Genomic DNA, 27,965 nt, shown 5'->3' with positions numbered 1-27,965 from the left:
CATTGACCTACCTCTATGCACATTTTATACACCCATGCACACGGTTTTTTCTGTTTTTTTGTTGCACATTGCTTTTTGCACACTGGGTTGTACTTAGGTTATTCTGTTGTTCTGTTGTTAGGTTATTCTTATTCTGTTATACTTAGATCTTATTCTTTATTTCTATTTTTTTTTATTTTTTTTATTTTTTTTATTTACTTAATCTGTAATCTGTGGATACTGCTGAAGAAAATGTGAATTTCCTGCGGGATGAATAAAGTATCTACCTACCTACCTACCTACACGTGAAGGCAACACAAGGGAGGAGTTAACAAAGCAGTCAAGTTTAGCCTAGTAGCAGGAAACAGCGAGCCGCCGCAGCTGAGGATTCAGGAGAACTGCAGACCTACTTTTAGGTTTTAAACCGGTCCTTAGACGGGACATTTGATCGGAAAATACGTGGTGAACGACACCCTGAGACTCTGTGTTTTCTGCTCGGCCTCCTTTTATTTGGGTTTGGAGTAGCAGGGCGTTACTAGCCAAGTAAAACACCGGACACTGACCGGAGGTTTAAACCTAACCAGTGGCTGTAACCGTCGGACATCGGCGAAGCAACGGCCGTTTGGAGTCAGGTGAGTGGGGAGGAGGGCCCACATTTCAAGTTACCGAAAGCTGTCGCCCACAGGTGTTTTGTTGTGAACCAGTTAGCAAACAGCTGAACTAGCAGTTAACGTAGCCTGTTCACCAGAGCCGCCTATGTTGAGAGTGTGTGTGTATGTGTGTGTGTGTGTGTGTGTGTGTTGATCACCCAAACAGTTTGTTGATTAGCCACGAATTCATATACTTGGGAATGCTCCTCGCGGGCTAGCAGCTAACGTCTTTCACCGATGCCATTTAAAATCTGGTAATCTAACGTTTTCAGTCATATCGGCAGACATGCACACTTCAGGCAACGTGACTTAAAACATTAGAAATATGTATGATCTCCTCTTTAACCCGGCGTGAATTTTGTCCGTCAGTAAACATCTATTTCATTAAAATTTCCAACTTCTACAGTGGGCTCGCTTGGTAGCTAAGGTTCTCCACAGTGTTTTCCCCAAGAAAAGCTACATCGTGGTGAGGTGGGAATCTATTGTCAGCAAAAAATTTGATTGGAAGAAATGTTGCCTTGTAGATAACTTGCATGCCGAATCTATCACAACACCCACAACACCCCGGTGATTCATAAACAGTTGTACCCCATGTTGTGCTGTGTGTCCTGTAGCTGATAACGAAATCAACTTGAAAAATCAGCGTTTGTAATAATACGATGTCTGGCGTGATTTTGTCACCAGTAAGGATAGAACCTAACCTAATGCTAGCGAGCCGCTGGTTAGCTTAACCTTTACTAGTATATCATTAGTGAGTAAGGCGCCCAGTGAAATTGAGCTAACCCAAACTAGCTTGAGCTTATCTCGCTTCCTAGTCCTAGCTTGCTTTGGCTAACGTGGAAAATGGTTAATAGCATTCATTTAGACTGAGCTTAAGAGAACAAAAGCTGTAAATAAAGTAATTTGGAATCTAACTGGTGGTTATGCTAACGAAACCATGGCGGCTCCAGTCAACCCAAACCTGCTATTGCATAATTACAGAAGCGTTTTACTTCAGTAAGGTGTGTCTCCTGTGCCCGTGTGTTGGTGAGCCTACTGAGTCACTACGGTCTGGTTTCAGCCGTGAGTAATTGTGTGTTTGGGGAGGGGGCGTGGGTAGGGTATACTTTGTGTGTGTGTGTGTGTGTGTGTGTGTGTGTGTGTGTGTGTGTGTTCTGAAAATCTGTCACACCGGTTTGTCCAGTTCTCAGTGAACCGGATGACAACAGTCTGACCTCTACAACCTTCATCATACAACAATAATATGACGGCGTGTTTCCACTTCTGTTCCACAGCACAGGTTTCTTCTTTCTACCAAAGCTACCTGTTAGTTTACCACTGAACACAGAAGTGAGTCAGCTGATTGTCACCTTCTGTGTAACATATGCTGTTATCGTATCAGCCTGTGCAAATATGAGTTCCTCTCTTTCCTACAGCATAAGCATTGAGAGACAAAACTTTCCCAAGTTGCCAGCAGACTGTTTAGGACAAGCGGAGCAGATTTTCAGAATCTTGACAGAATACTGTTGAAGGACAGGCGGGCAGTGTCCTTCCAGCTCCCACCTGCATCAGAACAAGGCTAGCCAAACAAAAAGCCTTTGTTCTCAGTGCACCTAGTGCTATTCCACCTGCATGGTAAAGTCAAACTGAAACTACTATGCAGGCATAATAAATGCCCCTCCTGATTGTAGGCAAGCCACACAGATTTTACCTGCTGAGTTTACAGTGTGTCTGAGATGTGTACCCTTGAACGAGAGGATAATGTTACTTGTTTGTTTTAGTTGTGCAAATGATGCAACTCTACAGGCAAACTCTCTTTTGAATAAGAGTTTGTTTTCCAAGATTTTGCAATGTGTCTGTGTGTCCAGAAGCTCTAAAGGCTGTCCCGCATGGCGGCTTTCACTTTGAACAGGAAAGTTAATTTATCCAACCTTGCAACATGTGATGTGATGTCCAAGAGGCACGCCTCGCTTGTAAACATTTAAAACAGAACGCTTGTGCTCAGACTGTCATGCTGTTTAGCGCTGTTAACTGTTAACTTGATTCCTGTTTCACCTCTGCCAATGTGGAACATATTATTGAGCTTTGTCTGTGGTTTACTAATGAGGCTAAGTAGGAAGTGGAGGTGCTGTAAAACAACCTCCCTCCCTAAACTCTTCGAGGATTCTGCAGACAGCATATCAGAAGTCAGGACATTACCTAATTTATGTAATTTTGCCAGGGGATCACTCAAAAATTATTTCATAGCAACGTCTGTGCCATCGCACATATTTTCATTTCACATTTTTCAGTGCAGTGTCTGCAGCTGGAAAGTCTTCATGTCACTCTTACTATTTTCCTTATTTACAAAATTTAAATGATATACCTTAACAAGAAATTTATATACATATATATATATATATATATATGTGTGTGTGTGTGTGTATATATATATATGTGTGTGTGCGTGTGTGTGTATATATATATATATATATATATATATATATATATATATACACACACACATACATACATATGTATGTATATGTGTGTGTGTATATATATATATATATATATATATATACACATACATACATATATGTGTGTGTGTGTGTATGTGTGTGTGTATGTATGTATGTGTATATGTATATATACACATACATATATACATACATATATATATGCACAACCATTAATAAGCCACTGTATTTTTATTCAGTAAATGAAATAAAATGAATACAGCAGAAGAATGTAATAAAATTAAGAAGTACAGCTACATGCAAACTTTGCCCAGAATCTGTCCTGCCCTCCAGCATTCAGCAGATTTGTTCTTTTTCAGTTTGCTCATTGCTACATTTTCCCCAAAAATGGTGAAACGGTTTTGTGCCTGCTTCTCCATCTCAGCCATTGTTTTGGTCATGTGTGCATGTTGTGCAAAGGTTCAAAGGTTGTGAGGTTGTGTCCTGGAAGTGATTGTGCTGCACTATCTTGTCATAGCTTCTTTTTGATAGTATTGTCAAGTCTGTAACTAGTGAGGTGGCAATATGACATTTGTCAATAATGATTATAATGGCAATGCCAGTGAAGTGCACTGAGGCTAAGGAAAAACATAGCCCTATTTGAACACTGTCAGTAAGGAGCTGAATTGTAAATGTTGTGCTCCTCGACCTCACCACTTCCAAGCTCTCTCTGGTTCTGATTACAGGAAAGAGGGGCTGAGTTGGTGGGGGACATGACATCCTGCTAGCCACACCCTTAACTGACAAGATCTCATTTCTGTTGTATACAGGACAGTGGAGAAGAAGAGCTGTGGTAGGAGGCATCTCTTTTGTGTTGGTTTTGGTAACAATAAAGACATCCTCCTTCTGGTCTTTCTAATTAGCTGCATTTTTGTATCTGAAAACACATACCCTGCTACTTGGTCTCAGCCAAGTGTCAGCTTTGTTTTAAACAGAACTGGAGTGTTCTGCTTCAGGCTCTCCCTCTCCTCTCAGTGTACTGATATGACACTAGCCACACCACATCATTTGATGCTGAGTGTGAGAGGAGTCATCATCATCACCACCACCAAGAATAACCCAGTGCTGTCCAATTGAGGATCACAGGGAGGTGTCACAGGCTGTACCCATCCCCTTTTTCTTGCTGCCTTGTCAACAACCTGTTCCCAGAGTGTGAAAGGAAACTTTTCTCACGTGATTGTCAGACACTTTCATGGTTAGATGGAAGAACAGTGATATAATGGGTTAAGTGTTTTTTTGATCACCCTAATACAGACCATGTGGGTAAGCCAGCACTCTCAGGCTGCAGTGTCCTATTGTATCCATCAAAGAAGGTCTTCTTGTGAATATGGTGATTTTATTATTTTTTAGTTTAACACTGTGAACATTAACTTTTTTTTTTTCACTGACTAGTTTATCATGATTTTTGCCAGACGTTTATGGGAGGGGCTGATTAGTATTGAGTTTTTTTTTTTTTTTTTTGGCTCTCGCAGCAAGTGCTGACATAGCTGCCGATTGCATAAGTCCATAAGTAAAATATTTTGCATGCCAGGCATTTCCGGGCCACTCATTCTGACTCTAACGGAGTATGTTAGCTATGTTGTTCAGAGACACAATTCTCTTTGCAGCTCTGTTAGTCTAGTTTCCTCCTCCTGTGATTGTTGTTCCCGTGTCCAGGCATGTTTATGCAGATTTTCTTTTCCTCCATTGACTCATTCTCAACTTAGATGGCTTGGTTGATACGCTGGGAATGTGATGACATCAGTGAATTGTGGCAGAAAAGTCAACACATAGCGTCTTGATAGATGGGAGCTCATGATTTCAAATGAGGGAAATTTGGCATTAAATATTGGACAACAGATGCTTCACACAGGGACAGCTCTTAAGTAAGACTTCTTATAGTGGTTGTATGAGTATTGTGAATGAAACTGCTGCATTTGGTATCAAAGGTGAATATATTGCCTTACTTTGCTGGGATGTGAGCTCACTCCTGGCAGTTCAAACAATACCACCAGAGTACTGACAAAGGGCGTGTCAACCGGTCCAGTGTCATTTAGCGTAACCTGTTTCCCAACTCAAGTTCATTGCACTTCTCTGGCCAACTGAAATTCCTGGGAAAATCCATAGCTTTTGTAGTGTACAACTAGGCCATCTACACTTTCAGTTTTTCACTCATCTCTGATATGCTTTTGTTTTGCTTAGCTTTAAAATTTTGAGTTAATTTCTGTAGGGAATTCCCTGTACAGCATCGTCCACAGGCTTGAAAATGCAAATGAAGCTTGCACTGAGACACGCTATCCACATAATTCCCTGCCAAACCTGTCTGTCTGTGGAAATTTTAATCGTTGACAATTTTGCTGTTTTTTCCCTACAATATGGCTAACCTCAAAAATGCCGCTCAGTGACAATATCCATGAATGACTCATCATTTTCTTATTCCAAAATAAGCTATCAAGCATTTCAAAAACTCACACCAGCCAGTAGAAGAGGATTTTTGTCAGGAAAGCAAAGGACAGTATAAGTTATTATTTAAGTCACAAGTCTTCTCATAATTTTGCCTTAGGAGCAGAAAAGGCTATTTTGTGTGTGTGTATAGAAATGTCAGATAGCAAAAAGTTTCTAAAATATGTGTGGCATTTCAGAAAGGAACCCTTCACAGACTGTTTCATATAAGCGGCTTTCCAGTGTGTTTGTGTAGCTTGACATATCAATAGGCCCTTAAAAACAGACCAAACGCTTGATATGGTGGCTGCTCCAGGGTTGTTGTTCAGGTCTCCTCCTGTGCACTGTATGGTGTTAAGAGTGCTCTAAATATCCTCAACTTTCTGAAATTGTTACCCTGTCGTTTGGTTATCTCATTTTTGTTTAACATCCCACCATTTTGTCACCCACAGCTGCAGTTCACCTTGCAGCAACTGGGCGCTTGTGGAGAGAGGGCACAAACAGAGGAGGCTGATCCAGCTGTCACAACTGCCAGCATTTAAACATGACTCCAGTCCAGCTAATTGTGATGTTCACTCGCAGGCAGGCACTTGATAAGTAGCTGGGCTGGGAATACCACTTAAGTGTATTTAATGACTGGTTAAACTATCCGCTAATGTCTGTCAAGTTATTTGAAAGCCTGCGATTAATCTCCTTGGGGAGAAATGGCTGTAGGCTTGGGGTGTCGGAAGACCCCAGAAAGAAACTCGCACCTGACATGAAGCAGTGCCACATGGGCACTAAGAGGTGTTTTGTTGTTGTACTAGATGAAAGCAAGGTTTCCATGCTGGCTGCTGACCTGCATGCGTATGTGTTTGCTATTTCTCACTTTCTATCAGCAGATTTTTCTCGTGGCCCTACGAAGCCATAGAAGCCATTCTGTTTATGAAGCAGACCTCCCACCCTGCCATTGTTAGCAGGGCTTATGGCTTTGAGCACCTCTTTCTGCTCCGCTGGCTGTCGTGGGATACACACAGACACACACACACGTCTACAAGGACTACAAGCGGGGAACCTAATGCAACAACCATGGCAGTTTTGAGAACTCTGAGAGAACTTAATGAGAACTTTGGGGTCCATAACATGAAAAGTTTGAAAACCCTTGTCCTAGACTGTAGCCTGGCCCCTCTGCTCTACTGTTGTTCTTGGTGGAAAGCTGAACTATGTAAATGGGTGCACCAGCCTGGCAGTGAATAAAGGCAGCTCTGCTGATACAAGGGTAATAACAGAACTATGTCTCGATTTGGACTGAGACAAATGACCAGCTTCAGACGGAAAATGGTGACTCATGGCGGAGGGTTTTGTCATCGACTTGTGACATTACGGATCAGATTTCTAACTATAGTAATGATTTATGTGCTTTTCTGCCTGTGTCCCTGTGAAACTTTCCCCTTGTAGCTGTATTTTTTTGATACACATTCTCTGGTGTCACTCAGGAAGGGAGCCAGCTAGCTTTGAGGACCTGCACTGAGCGAGCAGACGGAGAGCAGAGACAATGAAGCTTAGAGGCCTTTCTGTCGCTCTGTGGTTGAACCTTTCCTTCACGTGATAGAGCTTAGCGAGCCCATTTCTCTCAGAGACCGAAAGCCTCTAGCTGTTTGGTATCCTCACACATAGGAGGGTGGTAAATGTTGTCTTTTCAAATTGTCCTTGAATGTTAAGGGTCACAATTTATTTCCTTTTGTTGACTTCCTAGGCCCAATTGATAAACGAAAGAATGCAAGGAAGACATTTTCCTTTTCTATACCCCCCTCCCCTTCCCTCGCCTTTCTTCTTTCCCTCTGAAGTGGCATCTATGGAAACTGCCTTGTTGTGTGACAGGTGTTTTCATCAGCTGGTGTGTGCAGTCCTTGGAGTGTTGACCCTGACTGTGTGTGTGTGTGTGGTAGCAAAACAATGGTCTCTCAGTTGTGCCCTGACTGACCTCTGACCCTGATCTCTTGTCTGAAGGGGGAATGCTGCCCACTCAGAGTGTGTGTGTGTGTGTGTGTGTGTGTGTGTGTGTGTGTGTGTGTGTGTGTGTGTGTGTGTGTGTGTGTGTGCGCATGTGTACGTGCGCGCACATGTTCACAGATAACAAGGGACGAAGGGCCCGACTCCGCCTGTAGAATTCCTTTCTCTCATCATCAGTCTTGTCTGTGAAAACATGCGTGTGCACACACACATGGAGTAAGCTACCTGAGTTGTTTCCATGGATTCTAGGGTTTGATCCTTCTTTCTACTGCAGCTTTTTGGGCCACTTGGCAGATTAGGCACACGTCCCAGGGCCCTACCTTTCTCAATAAAGGGCCCAAATTCAGATTTTTTTTTTTTCCAAAGCTAAATTTACCCTTTGAGACCTGCGAAATTGATCTTGATTTCTTTCAAAAATCAAGAAGATTATAGAACATTAGCCAAGAAACCCCACCACCACCACACACGCACACACACACACACACACGCACACACACACACACACACACACACACACAAAATCCCGGGGGAAAAACAAACTATATTTATATATTTATGATTAATTAGAATGGTGTTTTAAAATCTCCCTCCCAAAAATATTACAAATTACAAGAAATACCTCACCCTCCTCTCTCCCTATCTGAGGGTGAAATAAAAACTGGACATACTGCCCACAGCCTGGTTTTCAAAGCTAGACAAAATGGAATGAGATTTTGTTCATACTGATGCAAAGATACATTAAAATGTTTCAGAAAAAAATGCCACAAAATCTTATGGGCTTGTGTCATCTTTGGACCTACAGTGATTCATGGTAAAATACATGGGCCTCAAAATGATTTTTTTTTTTTTTTTTTTTTGCCTAGGATGCCCCAATGTCAAGGGATGACATTGTCCTACAGATAATTGTTTGACTTTGTAGTAAATTGTTGTTCCAGCAATTTGGTATTTAGGTTTTTGAGTCCCATGGTCTGTCATCCTCTGTTCTTTTCCACTATAAGTTGTAACAGAAAACTAATGAAGAAGGAATGACTATATGTACATTAAAAAAAATGTCTTAATTCCACTTCCTTTACCTCAAGGTAAAAACCAGCAACATCAAACGAATAACTAATGACTGAAACTAAACCCAGTGCATAAAGCTCTTACATTTGTTGTTGTTGTCAGGTAGATTATTTTAAGGGAGAAACAACTGGATAGTTTGCATCAGCAGCCATAGCTGCCATGGCTAAACAAAGACAAGGGTGGAACCGCACAAGCTCAGACCTTCAGCAGAAAAACTCAGGAAAAAGACAACACTGAACCGCCCACATAGTGTAATTGTTTGACAAGTGATCCCTGCAATGCAGAAACACCACAGCAATGAACACACAGCCTCAAAATTTCAAAAATTAGGAAGTAGAGGATTACCACTAAATTTTCTCTTCCCTCCCATTCTTCTCCCCTATTGCCCTGTGTCTTCTCCCTCCGTCTCCTCTCCCCTTTCCTCTTGGCAGTGCGTAGTCTGTGGGCCTGCAGGCTCTAGGAGGGTGGTGAGAGGATGAAAAGGTTCAGGCGACATGGCCAGGAGTCCCAGAGAGACCGACTGAAACAGGAACTTTTCCAGTTCAGCAAGGTAAGGAACACGGAACATGTACACTTACTTCAGGGTCAAATTTCAATAGCTGACAGCAAAGGTAGAGGTGAATGAATATAAAGAGGGGCTAAGCAGAAACCATATAAGGAGACTTTTTCTTCTGTCTCTTCCTACTGACGCATTTCTTGGCCCTGTCTAATTATTTCATTAAAAAGAATGCTTAACCATTAAAATCCTCGCCTCCCAGACTGTTTTTGAACAGTTTAATGTATTTGTACTGCAGACAGGTGCACAGTAACTTTTTCAACTGCGAGAACTATCTGGTTAATATGATCTTATCACCTATTGCTTTGTATTGTTGAGGTTACAGCTGTGGAGCATAATTCCTGCCCTTACATGCCTTTCCATTTCCAGTAGATAAACTACTGCAGTGGTCTCTTCTCATACCCTTCAAAAAAAGCTCTTTGGCAACTACAACTTATTTGAAACACTGCTGCCAGAGTTCTTACAAAAACTAAGAAATATAACCACATTACAGCAGTCCTGAAAACATTTTTGTGCTATATGTCCCAAGGACCCTTAGGTCATCTGGGACTGGCCCTCTATGGCTGTAACAAAAGTCTCACTATTTAAAAAATACAAGCTTTTATGTTTTGCACTGTCTGTTTTGCCTTGTAATGAAAGTTCCATGCCTTTGCACTTTCTAAAAAAATTCAGATCTTTTTAAACTTTACTGTATTCTTCATTATTCTGTAAAGCAATTTGAGTTGCTTCTGTGTATGAAATATGCAATACACTGTAAATAAAGCTCCCTTGCCTCAAATATCTTGTAAGACAGCACTTGAATTATGCTACAGATTTTATTGAAACTCAAAATGACAGACTGAAATAGTGGAGCCAGAAAGTGTGCTTGAGACAATAAGATCCATATTTCTTTATCTATACGCCTTCCCCCATTTCTTGTCGACTTTTATCTGTCTCCGGTTTGGCTCCTATCTCATGTCTCTGTCCTATCCTGTCATTGTCTCTCTTCCCATGGCTTGATGTCACCCACCACCCTGCCATTCAGACAGTGGAGCATGGATTCCCCCATCAGCCCAGCGCTCTGGGCTTCAGTCCCTCCCTGCAGCTCCTGGCCATTGGCACTCGCTCTGGGGCCATCAAACTGTATCCTTAAATGTTCTGCGTGTGTGAGTCCTACGCAGGTTTTAAATAGTATTGAGGCAAGAATTTGAGTGTCATGTTTGAACTTGAGGGGTGCCGCACTAATGAGCGGCTCTGACTCGGCTAAATCCTTGTCTTCAGTTCACATGGGCACCTGGTTAAGGTATTTCATTTTCCCACGCTGTTGCTCAACGCCGCCTGGCACTCTCAGACACTGTAGTCTGTCTGTGTCTCCGTAGCCTTTCACACAATTATGCTCATTGACAGTGCAGCGGAGCCAGTCAGTACACTCTCCCCATTCACACAAGATAACACACACTGGTTTTGATAACCCCACTGCTTTCTCTCCATCGGACTAATCCACTCATACAATGAAGGAGATTGTTCCAGGATAAAACAGCGCAAAGGCCCAAATGAAAGAAAAGTATGAATGAACATAGTATGAGCAAAAATGCAAGATGCTTCAGGCTAAATTAAAAGAATAGACTGGCTTGTGTGCTTTTTATATATAGCAGAGATCACTTGATAATCTGAAGCCTTATAAAATTGTGTGTTCTCTTGACCTTGCCCTTCTTTCCTGACAGTTGAAGTTATAGGATAAATATTTTGTTTAATACAGTGTAGTCAGTGAATACTTTGCTTTCATTTCAGGGAGAGGGAGGCACAGCTACTAGCATCCTAGCAAAGTATGAGCATGTGTGCTTATAGAATGAGTACCAGTTCACCAGGGATGGGATTACGACAATTGGATGCCGACTCAATATGTATTGCGAGTCGATATTACAATATTAAGCGACTTGAATACTTTTTTTTTTTTTTTTTTTTTTTTAAATAACAGAATCATTACTTCCAAAGACAATTATCAACATATTTTCCACCTTGAATAAAATAAAAACCTCCAAAATAAGCATCCAAGATATCTATTATAAGGTTGACTAATTGGCTGTGGCAGCAGTGGGACGGCAGTTGATTATGAATTCATTGTCTTCACCACCAATAATAACATCAGCAATGTGTCCAGTGAAAATTAACACTTAAACTGTCTGTTTGCTGGGCAGTTTCTGAAAAGGTAAATTTTCCCCCAACCCTATAGCCGACATTTGTCTTGTGTTCTTTTCATGTGTGCTGGTCCAATATGAATATGATCCCATCATAAATCCGGTTATTCCTTGACCATCGGTCAGGTATGGAGCTCCAGGTGTGGAGTTCATGGGTCTCCATGAGGAGAATGCTGCTGTGACACAGGTGCACTTCCTCCCACACCAGGTGAGAGAAGACACACACACACACAGACAATAACGTGGCGGAATTGTATTCAGTGGTATCTACTGTCAAATGTTTTTGTGAATGAAGTTCAGGACTTGTCATTGCTTTTTGGACAACACTCATTGGTATTTCCATTAGTAATTCTTTATCACGGTCTCTATCTGATGCTTAGGTTGAACTGGTGACTCTTCTAGATGACAACAGTCTTCACATGTGGACGCTGAGAGCTCACAAGGGACTTTCTGAACTATTAGAGATAGGACGCTTCACACTCACCGGACCACCAGGGTAAAATACAAACTTAAGCTCACACACTTTTTTCACTTTTGGTCAAAGTACAGTGTACTTAACCCCGTTTTGTAAATGCATCACAGCAGAGAGTTAACAAAGTGCAAACAGCAGCTCTGTATCGTTTCCTGTATATGTGGCTGAGTGACCTCCTCCTCCCTCCTGTTGTCCTCGCCAGCGCCCCCCCAAGTGTGACCAGAGTAACCGCAGTGCTGGCCCACTCCTCAGGAGAGCTGCTGCTGCTGGGGACAGAGGGCGGTCATGTCTTTGTAGTCGAGGTCCCTGGCTTCAGAGAGCTGGAGGAGAGAAACATCAGCCTCGATCAAGTCTCCAGCAGGTGGGTATCAAGATGACACTACCATACCGACAATGTTCTTAGCTAGGATTTTGCATCATAAGACAGACAGATAAAAAAATGTAAGGGTTCTGGACTTTAAGAATGATGGCCGGGGGGGGGGAGTCTACCTCAATGGCCGGAGGCTAACAGTTAGCATTTGGAGCATCCAGCCAGTATCCAGCACTCAGTAACAATGAGAGGAAGATAATCCCACCACATAACATTTAGGGAGTAAGTGAAATAACATACATTTTTTTCTAAATTGGTGAACTGTCCCTATTTATTTACATATTCAAAAAAAATGGGGTATTAAATATATAAAAGATGTAAAGGAGATGTATTTCTGTTACCAGTGTTAATATATGAAATGGTCTCAGTGATGAATTAAAAATGTCCATTTAGGAAAATTTACAAAAATATTCAAACACAGTGTCATTGAGGCATCTAAAGCTATGGCCTTATTTCTTTATTAAATATTGCATTCTTTTTGTTCTTGTAATCCTGTGCATTTTTGAAATTGATGTTTAATTTTTTCCATTTTACTACCTGTAAATGTTAAAAAGTGCTGGCGTAATAAGAACAGGCTTCAGCCCATACCTTTTGGTCACTGATGGAAATTTTGTGCTTTATGGTGTCTTATGTTATTTATGTGAATGTGGAGACCAAAATAAAATTGAAATGAATATTGAATAGAATTTCTTTCCTCCATAGTTTGTATTTAGCCAGTGTTACGGTTTGAGTTGAGCAAAAGAGGAAAAAAATGGAAGAGTGGAAGGAAAAAATCTTACACCTCCATGTTCATATTGGTTAAGTGTTGGAGTTGTGTGAGAGCTCATGTTTTTGGAAAGGTGTGGCACGAGAAAACTGGTAATATTTGATCCCTATATCCAACTTGTCAAATGTGTACCTCTAAAGTGCATGACAAAAAAAATCGTTAAATGCAAGTCAGGTGTGTGATATTCAGACATTTCACAGCTGATTCAGTTGTGTTTTACGGCGCTAACCTTTGACATGTGCAAAAATGTGTGAGGCGGTTCACTGGATTTGAAATGGATGGTTCAGGCACATAAATCTATAAAACACCTGTGTATTGACTATTCTCTGAATAAGCCACTTTCCCACTCACAATACATCAGTACGGATCACTAACAAGGTTGATGCTCCTTCTCCACCTTTTCTGTTCTCCCTGGCTCCCTCATGTATTCCCCTGTTGATAGTTTTTCTTGCTCTCACCTCCAGTGTACCAGATGATTATATAGGCCGTAGGAACCTGGAGCATGTGGAGGCTTTACAGGAGAATCCAGTCAACCCAAACCAGGTTGTTATTGGCTACGGCAGAGGCCTCATGGTCATCTGGGATCTAGAAACACAGCGTGCCGTCCAGCACATCCCTGCTACTCAGGTCTGCCTCTCAGCAGTATTATTGACAAGTCTGATATGCAACTTCTACATGACTTACCAACACAAGGGTTTTGTAACTCAAAGACAAGGCTTGTGACTTGGTGGCCAAGTGTGAAAGAACACCAGCCAGTCCTGTATAAACAGGTTGTGTGCCGCTCTGGATACAGCTTGCTTAATCTTGATGTTTATATATTTTCCCTGTGTCCTGATGTTTCCATAGCAACTGGAAAGTGTCTGGTGGACAGAGGATGGCAGCCATATTCTCAGTTCACATAGTGATGGCAGCTACTGTCGATGGTCAGTGGGTGGGGAAGACTCAAAGGATGAGGAGGAGAAATCTGATATTCCTTATGGTGAGGATGAAAAGCTGTATGATGTACATAATCCTTTCCTGTCTGGCTTTATTTTTAAATTTTGTACATGAGGCTGATAATGAATTACCTTTGTTCTTCGCAGGACATTTCCCGTGCAAGGCCATTTCTAAAATTGTTCAGCTACCTACAGCCAATGGGTACATTCTCTTTATTCACCCATCTCTCTCTTTCCTTCTCTCATTTCTCTTACATTGGTTAATTTATTTTGTGACATTGATGTGTTCTACTTGTCTTTTCTCAGTGAAAGTGATAAGTGAGCTTATCTGCTGTGCCACAAAGCTCACCTTTCTAATTTTTAACTGTTTCCCAGACATTCGTGTCCTACTGTTACACATTAATCTCTGAGCAAATACAGCTGAACTTGAACTTCTGTGTGTATGTATGTGCAGGCCTCCGTTCCTGGTGTTCAGTGGTGGTATGCCCAGGGCCAGCTATGGGGACAGACACTGTATCAGTGTGATCCACAGTAAAACACACGTGGCCCTGGACTTTACATCGAGGATCATTGACTTCTTTGTCATTAGAGACGGACCACAGCACACAGGTAGGCACCACATGTCAAACCAAACAGTCAGTCAAACTGCATCATATCCTTTGGGATAAGGCCTCTGGGATAAGGCGGCAACATTACGTTTTCAGGTGGAGTGTCCCTCCCCTTCTGCTCACTGTTTGCTGCTCTTTTCATTTTTGTCTAGGGGGGCTCAGCATTAAATTCTGGTGGCAGCATACTTCAGCAACATGGACTTAAAGGGATAGTTGACCCATTTTGAAAAGTGATATTATTTCACTCAGGGAGGCTTTGAGGACTGTGTGGAGAACCATTGCCCTAATCTGTTCATACTGTATACTGTACCATCCGCTTCCAGGTGATCCCAGTGCACTGGTTGTCCTAGTAGAGGAGGAGCTAGTGGTGATAGATCTTCAGACAGAGGGCTGGCCAGTCATCCAGACACCTTATCTAGTTCCCCTCCACAGCTCGGCCATCACCTGCTCCCACCACGTCTCTTCCATCCCCCTCAAATTGTGGGAGAGGGTCATCGCTGCCGGAGAGCTACAGCTCACACACTACTCCAAAAAGGTAGAACTCTGAACACAGTTTCCCACAACTTTGTAGATGACTGTGACAAGGAAGGGCAGATGACTGTGGGGTCCAAGTCAATTTTTTATTTTTTTATTTTTTTTAATTTTTTTTTAAAGATTATTTTTTCGGCATTTCTGCTTTATTTGACAGTCACAGTGGAGATAGACAGGAAAGGCAGGGGAGAGAGGGGGGATGACATGCAGCAAAGGACCTGAGGTTGGATTCGAACCCCGGTCGCTGCGATCGGGACTGAGGGCAATTTAAAAAATCTACAACTTGAATTTAAAAATCTACTACTTGAATTTCTCAGTGGGGTGGTCCTGTTGGGTCCTGTAGGGGAAACACTGTAATGTTATTTTTTTTCTTGAAGTGTGTTCATGACAAGGTAAAATTTATATTACACTGCCCATATTTCATATGGCAAATAATTCAGTTTTTTCATTCATTATTCCTTAAATGTTGCTAAATGCTAATGAGGTAAGCACTGGCTAACTTAATACTGCAAACTGCCCTTTCCTAGTACTGTCATCTCATTACTAGTCACTTTTTGAGGCAAATATGTAACATTCAGCCTACTATGAATGGATTATCTCCTCAAACTATCAAATGTGTCAAACTTTGCCTCTCTATTCAGCACTATTTGACACCATGATTTTATATTTTACTGACATGCATCTTGTGCTTGACCTTGTTTTTTTGAGAACTAAATCAAGTAGAAACACTGTCTGAGCACAATTGGAGTGCATCACAGCACCTGAAATAAACACAAACCTAGGGGGCCCCCTGACTGTAATCACTATATGGAAAAACTGTTGATCTGTGCACTTGAAATCATATTCTCAGACATCTGCACAGACATTTAAAAACATAAAACAACTTGTACATGACTGCAAGAGTACAAAGTCTTAAGCTGTTCATCATATGTGGTATGTCATATCCTAAACATAGACACATTCTTTTGATTCTTGTCGATCAGATGGCGTTAAGGTGGTATTATTGTTAGACTTTCATTTCCCTTCTGCCCTTCTCTGTCTCCCTGCAGCCATGGCCAATCACAGGAGGCCAGAACCTGGCCCCAGACCCTCCACAGAGAGACCTGCTTCTCACAGGGTCAGTTCAGTTAAACCCTTTGTCATTCCTCACAGGACTTTGTACCGTGAATACAGCATCCACTGCAGCATGTTTCCTCAGTGTCAGCCATTTTACAACATTCTAACTGTTTGTGTCTACAGGCATGAAGATGGCACAGTGCGTTTCTGGGATGCATCGGGAGTATGTCTGTATCCTATGTATAAGCTAAGCACCGCTGGTGTGTTCCACACAGACACCGATCCCAATGACAACATGAACCAAGGCACTGAAGGAGAGTGGCCTCCATTCAGAAAGGTGTGTGTTGCCATACACAGACAACCTTCAGAAAAGGGCATGTTTGCCCAGTAACACAGAAAAGGGCACTGAGGAGGAACACCTTCCTTGAAGCATTGTTGCTCACAACTAAACTGACCTTACTCAGTTATGATAAATATAATGATATGTATTATTATATTCCGCCTGTCCTCCAGGTTGGCTGTTTTGATCCTTACAGTGACGATCCAAGGCTGGGCATTCAGAAGATCCACCTATGTAAATATAGTGGCTATCTGATTGTGGCAGGCACTGCTGGACAGGTGAGATGGTGGTTAAACTTTATTTAACTTTAGCCTCTCTTATCTGATAGCACAATTTACTGTAGTTGAAAGCCCCAATGCCTGCCAGTTTCATTGGGTATGCAAATATTTGCTGTCAAACTATTGTTGGCCATCTGGACAGGTAAGCAAGCGTGAATTGTGGTGTTGATTTGACATTGATGCCTAGCATATTTAGCATGTCAGTGCTGCATTTAGAATTTCAGGCTTTACTTACAATGCGTTTGATCTCTGTAGCGTTTTCTTTATATGTTATTCTGCTTCCTTACTTCTTTCCAAGTGATCTTATTGTTCCATCCCTACAGATCCTGGTGCTTGAGCTGAATGACGAGGAAGCCGAGCAGACAGTGGAGGCTAAAGTCGTTGACTTGCTGCAGGGCCAGGAGGGATTCCGCTGGAAGGTAATGGCCATTGTTGGGCTGGTTACTCACAACAAAAGTTAGATATCACACATTACTTGGTACTGACTTCAAAAAACATATTCATATTTTATTAATTTATTAATTAATATTTAAATTGGAACTCCTTGGGAGTAGTAATTCTTTACTCTTATTATTGCTGTTCCACATAACATTGTCAAAACTGATTGATCTCTTACTCTCTCTCTTAATCAGTTTAAGTCGGTTTAACTGTGTGTTTGTTTCTTGATAAAAATCAAAGCAGTGGGAAGGGTTGGTGTTTCCTGCCATTATACTAGCACACCATGACAGGATGATAACTAATGATGAAATTGAATTAATGGTGGAATCTAGTTTTTGGACAATTCAAATTCAATCTGATATTGGAGAGGGGTTGTAATAAAAGCAGCAGCTTATTTGTAGCGTGGTAACTCATCACTGAAATCAAAATAGTTTTACTCGTTTTACTAACCATTAGTAGAAAAATGTGGCCAAGTAAAGCTGAGACTGACAAAAACAATCCCTGAGCAGATAAATGTTACACTGCTACTTAGGGCCCACTCACATTGGCAAGTTTGAGCCCGTATCGTGCTAAAGCCAAAATCCCCCCCTCCCCAGTCCCCGGCTGGCCTGCACTCACATTACCTAAAGCCCAAACGCGCCCAAGCACGATTGCCCCCGGTGTGCACGTCATCACGTTGAAATACGACAACAGGCATGGCCCGACGTCATTATAAATCAATGTAGTTCAAATACATTCATCATGTCTTCCTTTTAACTAAAAAACGTTTTTGGTCCTTTTAATCAGACATGGGATGTTTATTTACCTTGACAGTTTCGGAGGTAACTTCCTCCTTCTTCAGAAAGGTCCAACTGACAGCCGGAGCGGCACCTGGCAGATCCGGCAGACCGGGTGACCGGGTGGCCGCACCCCGCGCGGTGCCGCGGCCAGTGCCGGCCAGTGCCGGCCGGTGCCGACGCGGTGCCGGCCAGCACCAGGTCTGCCGGATCTCCGCACACAGACTGCTGTACTTTCATTATAAACCCACTTTGGTTTATACGCGGTTGCAGCAGCACAACGGACAATGACACAGACAACATGGTTGATTATTGATTGCGCAACGCGGTCATTCGCCGGTAATCAAGCCGCGCACATTAAACAATATCCACATAGCATGCCATGTGAGCCAGCAGAAAGCCAAATAACTCAAAAAAATTTCAATACAGGCTATCAGTTTAACTGGGTTTGTCTAGACTGACAACAAAGAGATTGGATGTTGTAGCTCTGGGCCCAAATAACATTTGCCTTGTTTCTATTTCAACAATATTATGCTGGAGCATCCTTCCCAGGTCCCGGCTACTGATTGGTGGCTCAGATTTTATCATGGAGATATCTTCAGATATCAAGATAGGTATACAATGCAACATTGCCTTGTATGAATGAGGTGTCAATAATTGCTACGATGTTTTTGCCTGGTCAGGGACACACTCGTCTGGATGTGCGAGAAGAGCCAGTGCTGTTTCCTCCAGGCTTCCAGCCTTTTGCCCTGGTCCAGTGCCAGCCTCCTGCTGTGGTCACTGCCCTCACCCTGCACTCGGAGTGGAAGCTGGTGGCCTTTGGCACCAGCCATGGCTTTGGGCTATATGACTATCAACAGAAGAACAATGTCTTTGTCAAGTAAGAGGATTAATTTGAACAAGAAATTTTACTTAAGATAACTTGTTTTAGAAAAAAAAAATACATTGAGCTTTTGAACTCCTTTCTTGCACAGCTCCATACATCTACACCTAGGAGTTTACCAGTACAGCCATAGTCTTCTGGTCCAGCAGTATCCATATTCACATTTCCCCAGCCAGTCCGTGTTTTCAAGTTCCCACAAGCTTGCTTCTCTAATCTTTGGTTATTGCTTCTGCAAGTTACATTTGAGTCCCTAAGAGAGTGCAGGGTCAAAACCAGATGGTGCTTCACATGGAAAAGGAAACAAGTGAGTAAATGAGGTCAAACTATAATTTGGCCAGACTGACTGTGCACATTGCAGTTGTGCATGAAGCTGTGCACAACCTAAAACTTGGAACCATGTTGGCCAGAGCACCTCAGTTAAGTACCTGGTAGGCAAATAGGAACCAGAACTGAGACTTCTGTTTTTTTCTTGTTTGGGTTTAATTTTCCTGCAGTGCTACAAAATTGCTGAAGTTTTCAGGCACGTGGTCAACATGAAAAGCGCAAGAAACTTGTTTATGAAGATTTGGATTGTCCAGTAAGCCAAACTTGAAAAATCTACAATCTGAAAAGGATGCACTTGGATATTCACTTGGACTTGTCTTCCGTGGTGACTGCTCCATAGTGTTGGTCATCAGAAAGAAAACCGATTCCACCAGCTAACTGAAAAATGTTCCACAGAATCATTTGACACTGGAACAGCTTTGCAATGCTCCACACAGTTTCAGCACACAATTGATAATTCTAATTGGTTTAACAACTAAAAACAAACCAAAACTGCCCCCCTCTTATGTGGTATTGTTTGACCTCAAATTGTAAATTCTTTCTTGTTGTAACTCTCCACAGGAAGGTCAGAGTACAAAACTGTACTCCTGTGGTGGCAGTGATTCAGTGTCTTGCTCAAGGACTACAAGAGGGTGCACACAATTATAGGGGCCTGAATCCAGGCCTTCCAGCTAAATGACTTGATTTCTCTGCATGATGAAGATAACCCTTTAGTTGTAAATGGACCATAAATTCAGTGTATCTATGCATTTGTGATTTTGTACTACTCACTATTACCCCCATCTTTTCCCCTGATCTGTAGATGCACTCTAAACCCCAGTGACCAGCTGGCCATGGAGGGTCCTCTGTCCAGGGTAAAGAGCATTAAGAAATCCCTCCGACAGTCCTTCAGGAGGATTCGACGCAGCCGAGTCTCGCTCAGGAAACATCATGTCAACAATGCTGCCAAGGTAACACACTGACTTAACTATCCTGTCTACAACTTTCAACATTGTTTCTTGCCATCTGTCATTTTTATTACATTACACATTTCATTTTGAGTCAAAAGTAACAGAGTGAATCAGAGGTGTCAAGAAGTGGGTGTCTAAAACTTACTGGCAACAGTAACTCTTTCCCCGTGGGTTGCAACGATGCTGTTACATTGTATTTCCTCTTGTAAAACTTTATTTCCCCTAAACCCCTGTCATTCTCTTCTTCTGTGAGTAGCTCCAGGAGGCAAATGCCCGTCTGGAGGCTGAGCTAGCAGAGATGGAGCTGGCACCTGTCCAGAGGAAGATCGAGGCTCGCTCCTCGGATGACTCCTTCACCGGTCTCGTACGGACACTCTACTTCGCTGACACCTTCCTTTCAGACAGTGAGTTGCATCTTTATATACTCATTTACTAAATAAAAATAGATGTTGCAAATCGAAATATTCTAAACTTAGAGCTCTATTTGTCATGTTTAATTCAATATCAGTTCAGATTTTTAGACTATACACTAGACATGCTCTCTCTCCATTTGTCTTTTAGGTTCCCATAACACACCCTCCCTATGGGCAGGGACTAATGGTGGCTCTGTATTTGCATACATGCTCCGCCTTCCTCCTGTGGAGCACAGAACAGACGAACCCATCACTGCACACCCTGGTGAGGGAGACACAAGTACACATGCAGTTTCATAAGATGTTTTATTAGCTCAGTGTGTATGTTCCCTGACCAAACAATGGACCACTGAAGGAACACATTGACTTCCATATCCTGAATCTTAGTTTCACACCTTTTCCCCTTGCTTCCTGTGCTTTTCTTCTCATTTCCCCTTCTCTCCATCTTTCCCTCCATTTGTCAGCCAAGGAAATCCAGCTCATGCACAGAGCCCCGGTGGTTGGTATAGTGGTGCTGGATGGCCATGGGGCTCCCCTTCCTGAACCCCTGGAGGTGGCTCATGACCTGTCTCGCTCACCTGACATGCAGGGCTCTCACCACCTCCTGGTTGTATCAGAGGAACAGTTCAAGGTCAGCATCACAAAATGAGAATGTTCTCACACCCAACTAATATATCAGTTTTTTGATGTATGGAATCACTATATGAGTAGAATTATGGGGGAAAACAGTAAATACCTGTAATTTTTGGCAGGGATATAGTCGGATAAGACGATCTTAAATATTGGCACAAAATATCATCAATCAGCATCTTAAATTTAAACATATCAGCCTAAAAAAACAGGTTGGTTGTACCCTTCTTGTGCATATATCCTGCAATTTCATATAGTAATATCATAATCTGCAGGTGTGTGTATCACACCAAGATTTTCAAGATTTGTATTTTTGATTTGTTAAAAATTATTATTTATTATTATTTATTTTATTGTATTCAAAGACAATTTTAGGCCTTGAAATCATATCATATTAATTAAGGCTTTTGCAGGATGTGCAGACACCCTGTATTTGAACGTGATCTCAGTTCTCTGGCTCCTTGTTGATTTGCTGCCTTTATCTTGTCAGTGCAGACTAGATTAAACTCAGCCTCGTATTACAGACCTGAATAGAAGCACTTCTTATACAACATTGTGATTTATGTTTAAATGTCAAATGCATGTATGCTGTCTTAAAATGATAAAAAGATTCAGCTATGTAAAAGCAGTAGTAGTAGCAGTGCACAATGCACACTGCAGTGTGTTCATAGCTCGTAAACAAGCCGTATTCCTTTGTGTGTGTGCAGGTGTTCACACTGCCAAAGGTGAGCGCCAAGATGAAGCTGAAGCTGACGGCTATAGACGGTTCCCGGGTACGGCGGGTGGGCGTGGCCTGGTTTGGCAGCAGCCGGTCGGAGGACTACGGCGAGAGTGGCCTGGTGGTTCTGACCAACCAGGGCGACGTCCACGTGGTGTCGCTGCCCTCCGTCAAGATGCAGGTTCAGTACCCCTGTATCCGCCGAGAGGATGTCAGTGGCATTGCTTCCTGTGTCTTCACCAAACATGGGCAGGGTAAGAGTGGCCTCTATGAATACACACACATACACATTTTTTTTTTTTATCTTTTCACATCTGTGCTGTCCACTCCTTATACAGGTGCATTAATTGTAGGTTTTAGAACCAGAAGGAGTAAAGAGTCTTCTTTCTTTCTTAGGGGAATTTTCTGTTGCGTAGTATCTGCTGTACTTGCTTTTGGTATCAGTTACTTTTCTGGATTGCTTTTCTATTGCTTAGTAGTACCTGCTTATGGTGAAGACCAGTTCGAACCAACTGTTTTACTGTTCTGCATGAACAATGTTACTGTAACTAGACATTTGCTGTTTTTTTAAACATGGCTTAATTATCAGCTTAATTATCAGCTCCGCTACCATCTGGGCTTCGCTGTTCTGGCCAGTCAGGGGTCTACAGCGTTTCACGTCATATTTAGTATCTGCTCAGCTCACTTGAAACCTCAGGAGAGGTGGTTCCGAAAAACAATATCCAGCACCAGATACAGTACTATCCCAAAATTTTGCCCAATGGAACACCAAAAACAGCTGGTAGAGCCAAGGCGAGTAGAGTAGATACCATGTAATGGAAAAGGGCCATCAAGCCAGAATGGCTGATATGAGTACCACTCAATTTACATTCATCTTTGTTGCCGAGCATTAGCCTATTATAAAACATATGGACCATAGATCAGTTATATTTAACCGTTTGAAACCCAGGAGCCTTTTATTTATTTATTTATTTTAGGGAATTTGATAGGAATTTCATGGTAATTTTCTTGTAATTTATAACAATAATATATATATATAGATATATATATATATCTATATATATGTATATATATATATATGTATATATCTATATATATATATATATATATATTTAAAATAAATAGTTTTCTTGTAATTTATTTTTTTCTCTAATTTTCTGAGCATTTGTCTGACCGTTTATTTATTTATTTATTTATTTAAACCAAATTTTTGGTATTCTCTTTACTAATTTCTTGCTTGTTTTCGGGTCATTTGCCAAAATAAAAATAAGCAACTTATGTAATAATGGAAAATATAGAAAAGTCTATATGACATAGACTAGAGGATAAAACTTTCATTTTTCACACTGGTCAAGCAGCTGATTGTCAGACTCTGACTGACTTTAAAAAGCTACATATTCAGAACAGACAGTGGAAAGTGTGATATGTTGAGCCTAATTAAACATAATGACCTGCAGAGCCAAGGCTTGTCATAGGTGTCATAGTGATGAAAATGAGAAGTTGATTTTTTTTTCTCCCTAATGTCAGTTAGTTTCCAATATCCGGGCGACACCTTCATTTGCTAATACAAGTACTTGCTAGTTGGATCAGCGCCAGTCCTGACATTACAGATACTGCTGAGGCATCGTCACATCTGTTCCTGTCCTCTTCCCTCAGGCTTCTACCTGATCTCTCCATCTGAATTTGAGCGTTTCTCTCTATCCACCCGCTGCCTGGTGGAGCCTCGGTGTCTAGTGGAGCTTCCTGCTCATTCAGCCTCCCCCACCCAACACAGACCACAGCCTGATGGAGCTACCTCAGCTCACAGGTATACACACTTCACTGTTATTTCTCATATTAACTCTAAGTATTCATGAGCTTCATAAATTCCTGTCTTCCCTGTCCTTCCAGAAATTCCAGAAGAGATAGTGAAGATGCAGGTAAAATATCTTTCCTGAGGCCCTGAAAAGATACTAAAAGCAAAAAATGTCAGCATACTCAGACATGCATGTGCCATTGCCTAATGGAATACTACATTTCCAAATGCTGTGCTTTGTTTTTATGTCACCGAGCTGTGTGCTTGTGCTAATGTGCTGTCTATCTGTTTGTTTATACACGTAAACACACACCTTGTTTGTGCCTGACCGTACTGACGTGTCCTTGCCTGCTGCCTGTGTGTTCCAGAAAGCGCTGCTAGACGTGTTATGGAGCATGCTTTGCTGAATGATGAGAGTGAGTACACGAGGGAGGAGGACAGAGCAGAGTTCATATTAATCTTCCAGTTAAAAAATAATACGCGAGGGCAGCTCATTAACTCAAACCTTGAAAGGCTTACTGGACTTCCAGTATGTCAGCTCTCTGCACCCATTGTTACAGCAGACACACCTACATCAGCTATTGTGCAAGCTGAAAACTTGTCCTGTGTTTGTCACATGGCAGTGTTTACCAAGCAGTCATCCCCTGGCATGATTTTTATAACCTCCATTTGAACTCACTACAAGCTGTTTCATATTGTGATGAAGCTGATGCAATGTGTCATAGGAAATGTGTAGCCTTTTTTAAATAAAGTCAAGCCAATTGCAATCATGTTTTGTTTCCTCAGCGGTACTTCAGGAGATCCAGAAGTCACTAGAAGTAGATCAGACGTAAGTATCACTCACTTTTCTAGAAGCAGATGTTGGCAACAATATTTCAGCTTTAGTTTTAGATATGAAGTGGTGTTAGATGAACATGCTGGTTTGGTAATACAGTACAGTGGGTTGATACCTGCCTTTATATTATATTATGTACATTGACAAATCAATGATGTCAACTTTGGATATATTTGAATCATGTATTTACTCAAGAGTATTAAGAGTGGTGGTTCATAAGAGGCCATTAAAGTTTGTATAAGCAACTTTGGCAAGCCAACTCTCTTTTACCATTGTATTGCTATGGTTAGCTAAGATAAAGTACTGTAACTATGCTAGGCTTAGCTAAGTTTGTTTGGGCAGGGAGGCCAGTGTGCATGGTGTATGTGCACAAGACTTTATTGGATGCACTCCAAAACCCAGCCAGCACAGTGCCCATTTGTGCTCTATGGGTGTGGTTTCCACTCCCATTTCAATCCTGAACCCAGAAACCAGCACACGCTGTTGTGCCAACCTGATGCAACAGCAAAAGTGGCAAATACCACATGCACTGCAGCATAACAAAACAGTGATGACCAAAAGAAACAATTATTTAATGTGAAATCACACTTACACTGATTTGAATATGCTAAAAACTAAATGAAGGTCTGTCATCTTTATGGATGCTTGCAAAATTAATTGGAGGTTTGGCATAAATGATAATTGCATAGGCATAGCTTCATAAACACTGTTTACACAGCCTCTTCAGTGTTTGCCAATTGGGATTCATGTGTAAGACATGCTGCCTACTTTTGAGCAGTTTTCTGCTCCCTTGCCGCTAAGTAATAAGTGACACAACAGCACATTCAAATGGAGTGCAGCCATTAGCCCTGAGGTAGCAGCACTTCTTTGATGTGATTGGTTGGCTGATTTGCACAGAAAGGATTTTAACAAATGTGATTGCAGCCCCAGAATTAGCCTGGAAGATGACCTGTGTGTAACAGTGATTTATCGAAATTATGAGGGGAAAAAAGTTAGCTGCACAACCTTTAATCTTGCATAAATTCTAATCTAAAGCTGAACATGGCATTTAGTTAAGTTGGCTGGTAGCTGTAGCCATGCTGATGCTGGTGTGGTCTGTCTGCCACAGATTGTTCCTGGAGAATAATGTGAAGAGTGCTGTGGCTGGAGAAACGGTGCTGAGCAATGGAGGTGAGGCTGATGGGGCAACAAGTTGCACATATCTCTTCCCGATATCAAAGCACTTTCTATTTCTGCACAGTTCTGAAACCATCAGCATTTTTACACCTTGGTAAATAATAATTAACTGAAATAGTTTTTGTCTCTCCAGACTGAGTTGCTGTCCCATGTGCCTGAGGGCTGCCGCCATCTAGCAGCACACCCACAGACGACGCCAACACTACTACCACTACTGACCCCTGACCCCTTGCCTCAGAGACTGACCTCCTGGTTCAATCCCAGCTCGCCTTGGCTCCCTCCTGGTGAACTACCAAAGGGCTCTCATCAGTAGCTCACTACACCGAGCGAGGAGGCTGTTAAAAGACTTGCCAACCGGCCCAGACAGAGAGGGCAGGGAGGGATCACCGCCTGTGCCTCTGCAGCATGGTCACATGCCATTCAACCCCAAGCCGCTTGGCAAACATTCCTAACACGTGACCTACGCGACAAGTTCATCACACAAAATCTTGGCGCCAATTCCCATCCACACCAGCATCTCCAGTATACCATAGACATCACTTCTTTAAGCTCTGACTAAAATAGCACCCAATTTTCAGTCTTGAAAGCCTTTTTTTTTTTTTTTTTTTTTTTTTTTTTTACCAGCAGCCTTTTCACTTCAGCCTTCAGCCTGCTGAAGTGGTTTGTCTATTCGCCGCTTCCCTCTGCTGCACAGTCTTGCTGGCCTTCAATTCCTTCCACATGGACATAAGTGCAGTAAATAAGGGGAAGGAATACATTTTATTTTTATGTTGATGGATAATGTTTTGTATCTTGATCTCGACATGTGACTTGTGCCTGTTTCTCTATTTTTATATTCAATCAGTCCTTACAAAACCTCAAATCAACACAGAGGACTGTTTAAGGGAAAAGAAATGTTTTCAGAGCAAAAAAAAAAGATTGTATGCTGCACATGATGCAGAATTTGTTTTATATATTTTGGAGCCACATTTTGCCAGCATTTTTTTTTTCTTTTCAGTTGCCACATTCAAAGTTAATGATGGATTAATTTAGCATCACCATGCTGGTACATTACTGTATATTGCTAACACATCCCTCCTCCCCTCCCGTCCACTCTGTCACCTGATGAATAGTTTGTAACCTGCCGTAGGTACTTCTCTGCTACTGTGGAGCACACAATGCTGTACTTTTTAGGGGGACAAGTTTGTATGGGGTTTGGTTTTGAATTTTTTTTTTTTTTTAATGTAAATCTTTTTTTTATGCCAGCAATGAAAAATGTAATTTAGGAATGTAATTTTAAGATAATGTAGTCAAATGTTTTAATATATATGTATATGAATCTGTACCTGTGTTTAACAGTGGGTCTATTTTAACAGGGGTTGGCTGCTATTTAGTCTGATCTTACAAGGAAATATTTTGGTACTGTCTCAAAATGCTGGGTATTTTAGCATTTGTGGCTTAGAATATATTTTTGTAGTTAATGATTTAAATCTGAGAACTCTAATTTTTTTGATTTGTAACTTCACACTAAAGTATAATTATTATTACATGTTTTTCACAAGAATTCATGAGTCTGTCGTCATTTTTTTTTTTTTTTTTTTTAAAGGTATTGACATGTCCATATTGTAACTGGTTTTTAAAAATGCATTGATCGACTGTTGTGGACTATTCCGATCCTTGATACATTGCATGTTATGCTTCAGAGTTCCCTCTAAATAGCCCATTGAAATCTGAAAAAAAGCCATAATATTTAGACTTGCAACCTATCATTTCGGCCTGTCTGATTACATTGTGAAATGCAGCGCTGGCTTTCAATTTGGGGTTTTACTCTACAAGGCCAGCTAGCCTATAATCGTGGTCTGTGTAAGCGGCGACTGGGTCGTCTTCGGTGAAGTGGATAAAAGAGGGATCGGTTGTCATACATGCACAGCCAAGAGTTTTGATCATCCATTATGGAATGAGGCGCTTTGTCCACTAATTGCCTTGGGCCATGGTGGCTTTGCTGCAACCTGAGCTCTCAGGACCTGTGAGGCTCGGCCAGATAACAGTAGTGACTCTGTTAGACAACAACATAGCAAGAAGATTCATTTTCATTCCTGACCTGAAGATAGTGACTCATCTTTGTAATAGTGGCTCGAGTCACTGCTGCTGTCATCATGTATGACAATTGATGCCCAGAAGTTAGGGTGTGCTTGCATACCATTTGAGTATTTAGCTCATTGCTATGCACAGTACTGAATAAAAAAAAAAAAAAAAAAAGAGTGCACACTGCAAATTGATTCAAAAGTGAAACAACTTATTAGCATATCGTTTATACAAGGGTTACTCCCGTTTTACATTGTTTTATGTTTCTTTTATGGTAAAATTTGATTGTCACT

The 27,965-nt window shown here is 41.6% G+C and overlaps 1 protein-coding gene across 2 annotated transcripts; it reads left to right on the top strand.

The window, feature by feature from the left end:
• The first annotated feature begins 336 nt into the window (after positions 1-336).
• Positions 337-27,151, top strand: llgl2 (LLGL scribble cell polarity complex component 2). Of its 2 annotated transcripts, XM_030077750.1 has the most exons (27): positions 337-611; positions 9,013-9,131; positions 10,162-10,259; positions 11,441-11,522; positions 11,695-11,810; positions 11,989-12,147; positions 13,387-13,549; positions 13,769-13,901; positions 14,005-14,059; positions 14,312-14,466; positions 14,789-15,000; positions 16,046-16,113; positions 16,236-16,389; positions 16,566-16,670; positions 16,994-17,089; positions 18,568-18,764; positions 19,894-20,041; positions 20,298-20,445; positions 20,603-20,719; positions 20,919-21,085; positions 21,792-22,056; positions 23,459-23,609; positions 23,693-23,721; positions 23,966-24,013; positions 24,384-24,426; positions 25,541-25,602; positions 25,742-27,151. In XM_030077750.1, exons 2-27 carry the CDS (start codon positions 9,057-9,059, stop codon positions 25,744-25,746), a joined length of 3,051 nt encoding a protein of 1,016 aa, XP_029933610.1. In that variant the 5' UTR covers positions 337-611; positions 9,013-9,056; the 3' UTR covers positions 25,747-27,151. The 2 variants fall into 2 exon arrangements, with proteins under 2 accessions (XP_029933610.1, XP_029933611.1); XM_030077751.1 differs by lacking the exon at positions 23,966-24,013.
• Positions 27,152-27,965: the final 814 nt, after the last annotated feature.

This window comes from Myripristis murdjan, chromosome 19 (genome assembly GCF_902150065.1).
Source record: "Myripristis murdjan chromosome 19, fMyrMur1.1, whole genome shotgun sequence".
Taxonomy (NCBI): Eukaryota; Metazoa; Chordata; class Actinopteri; order Holocentriformes; family Holocentridae; genus Myripristis; species Myripristis murdjan.
Note: the sequence above shows the minus strand (reverse complement) of the source record. Positions and strands in the feature narration are given on the sequence as shown.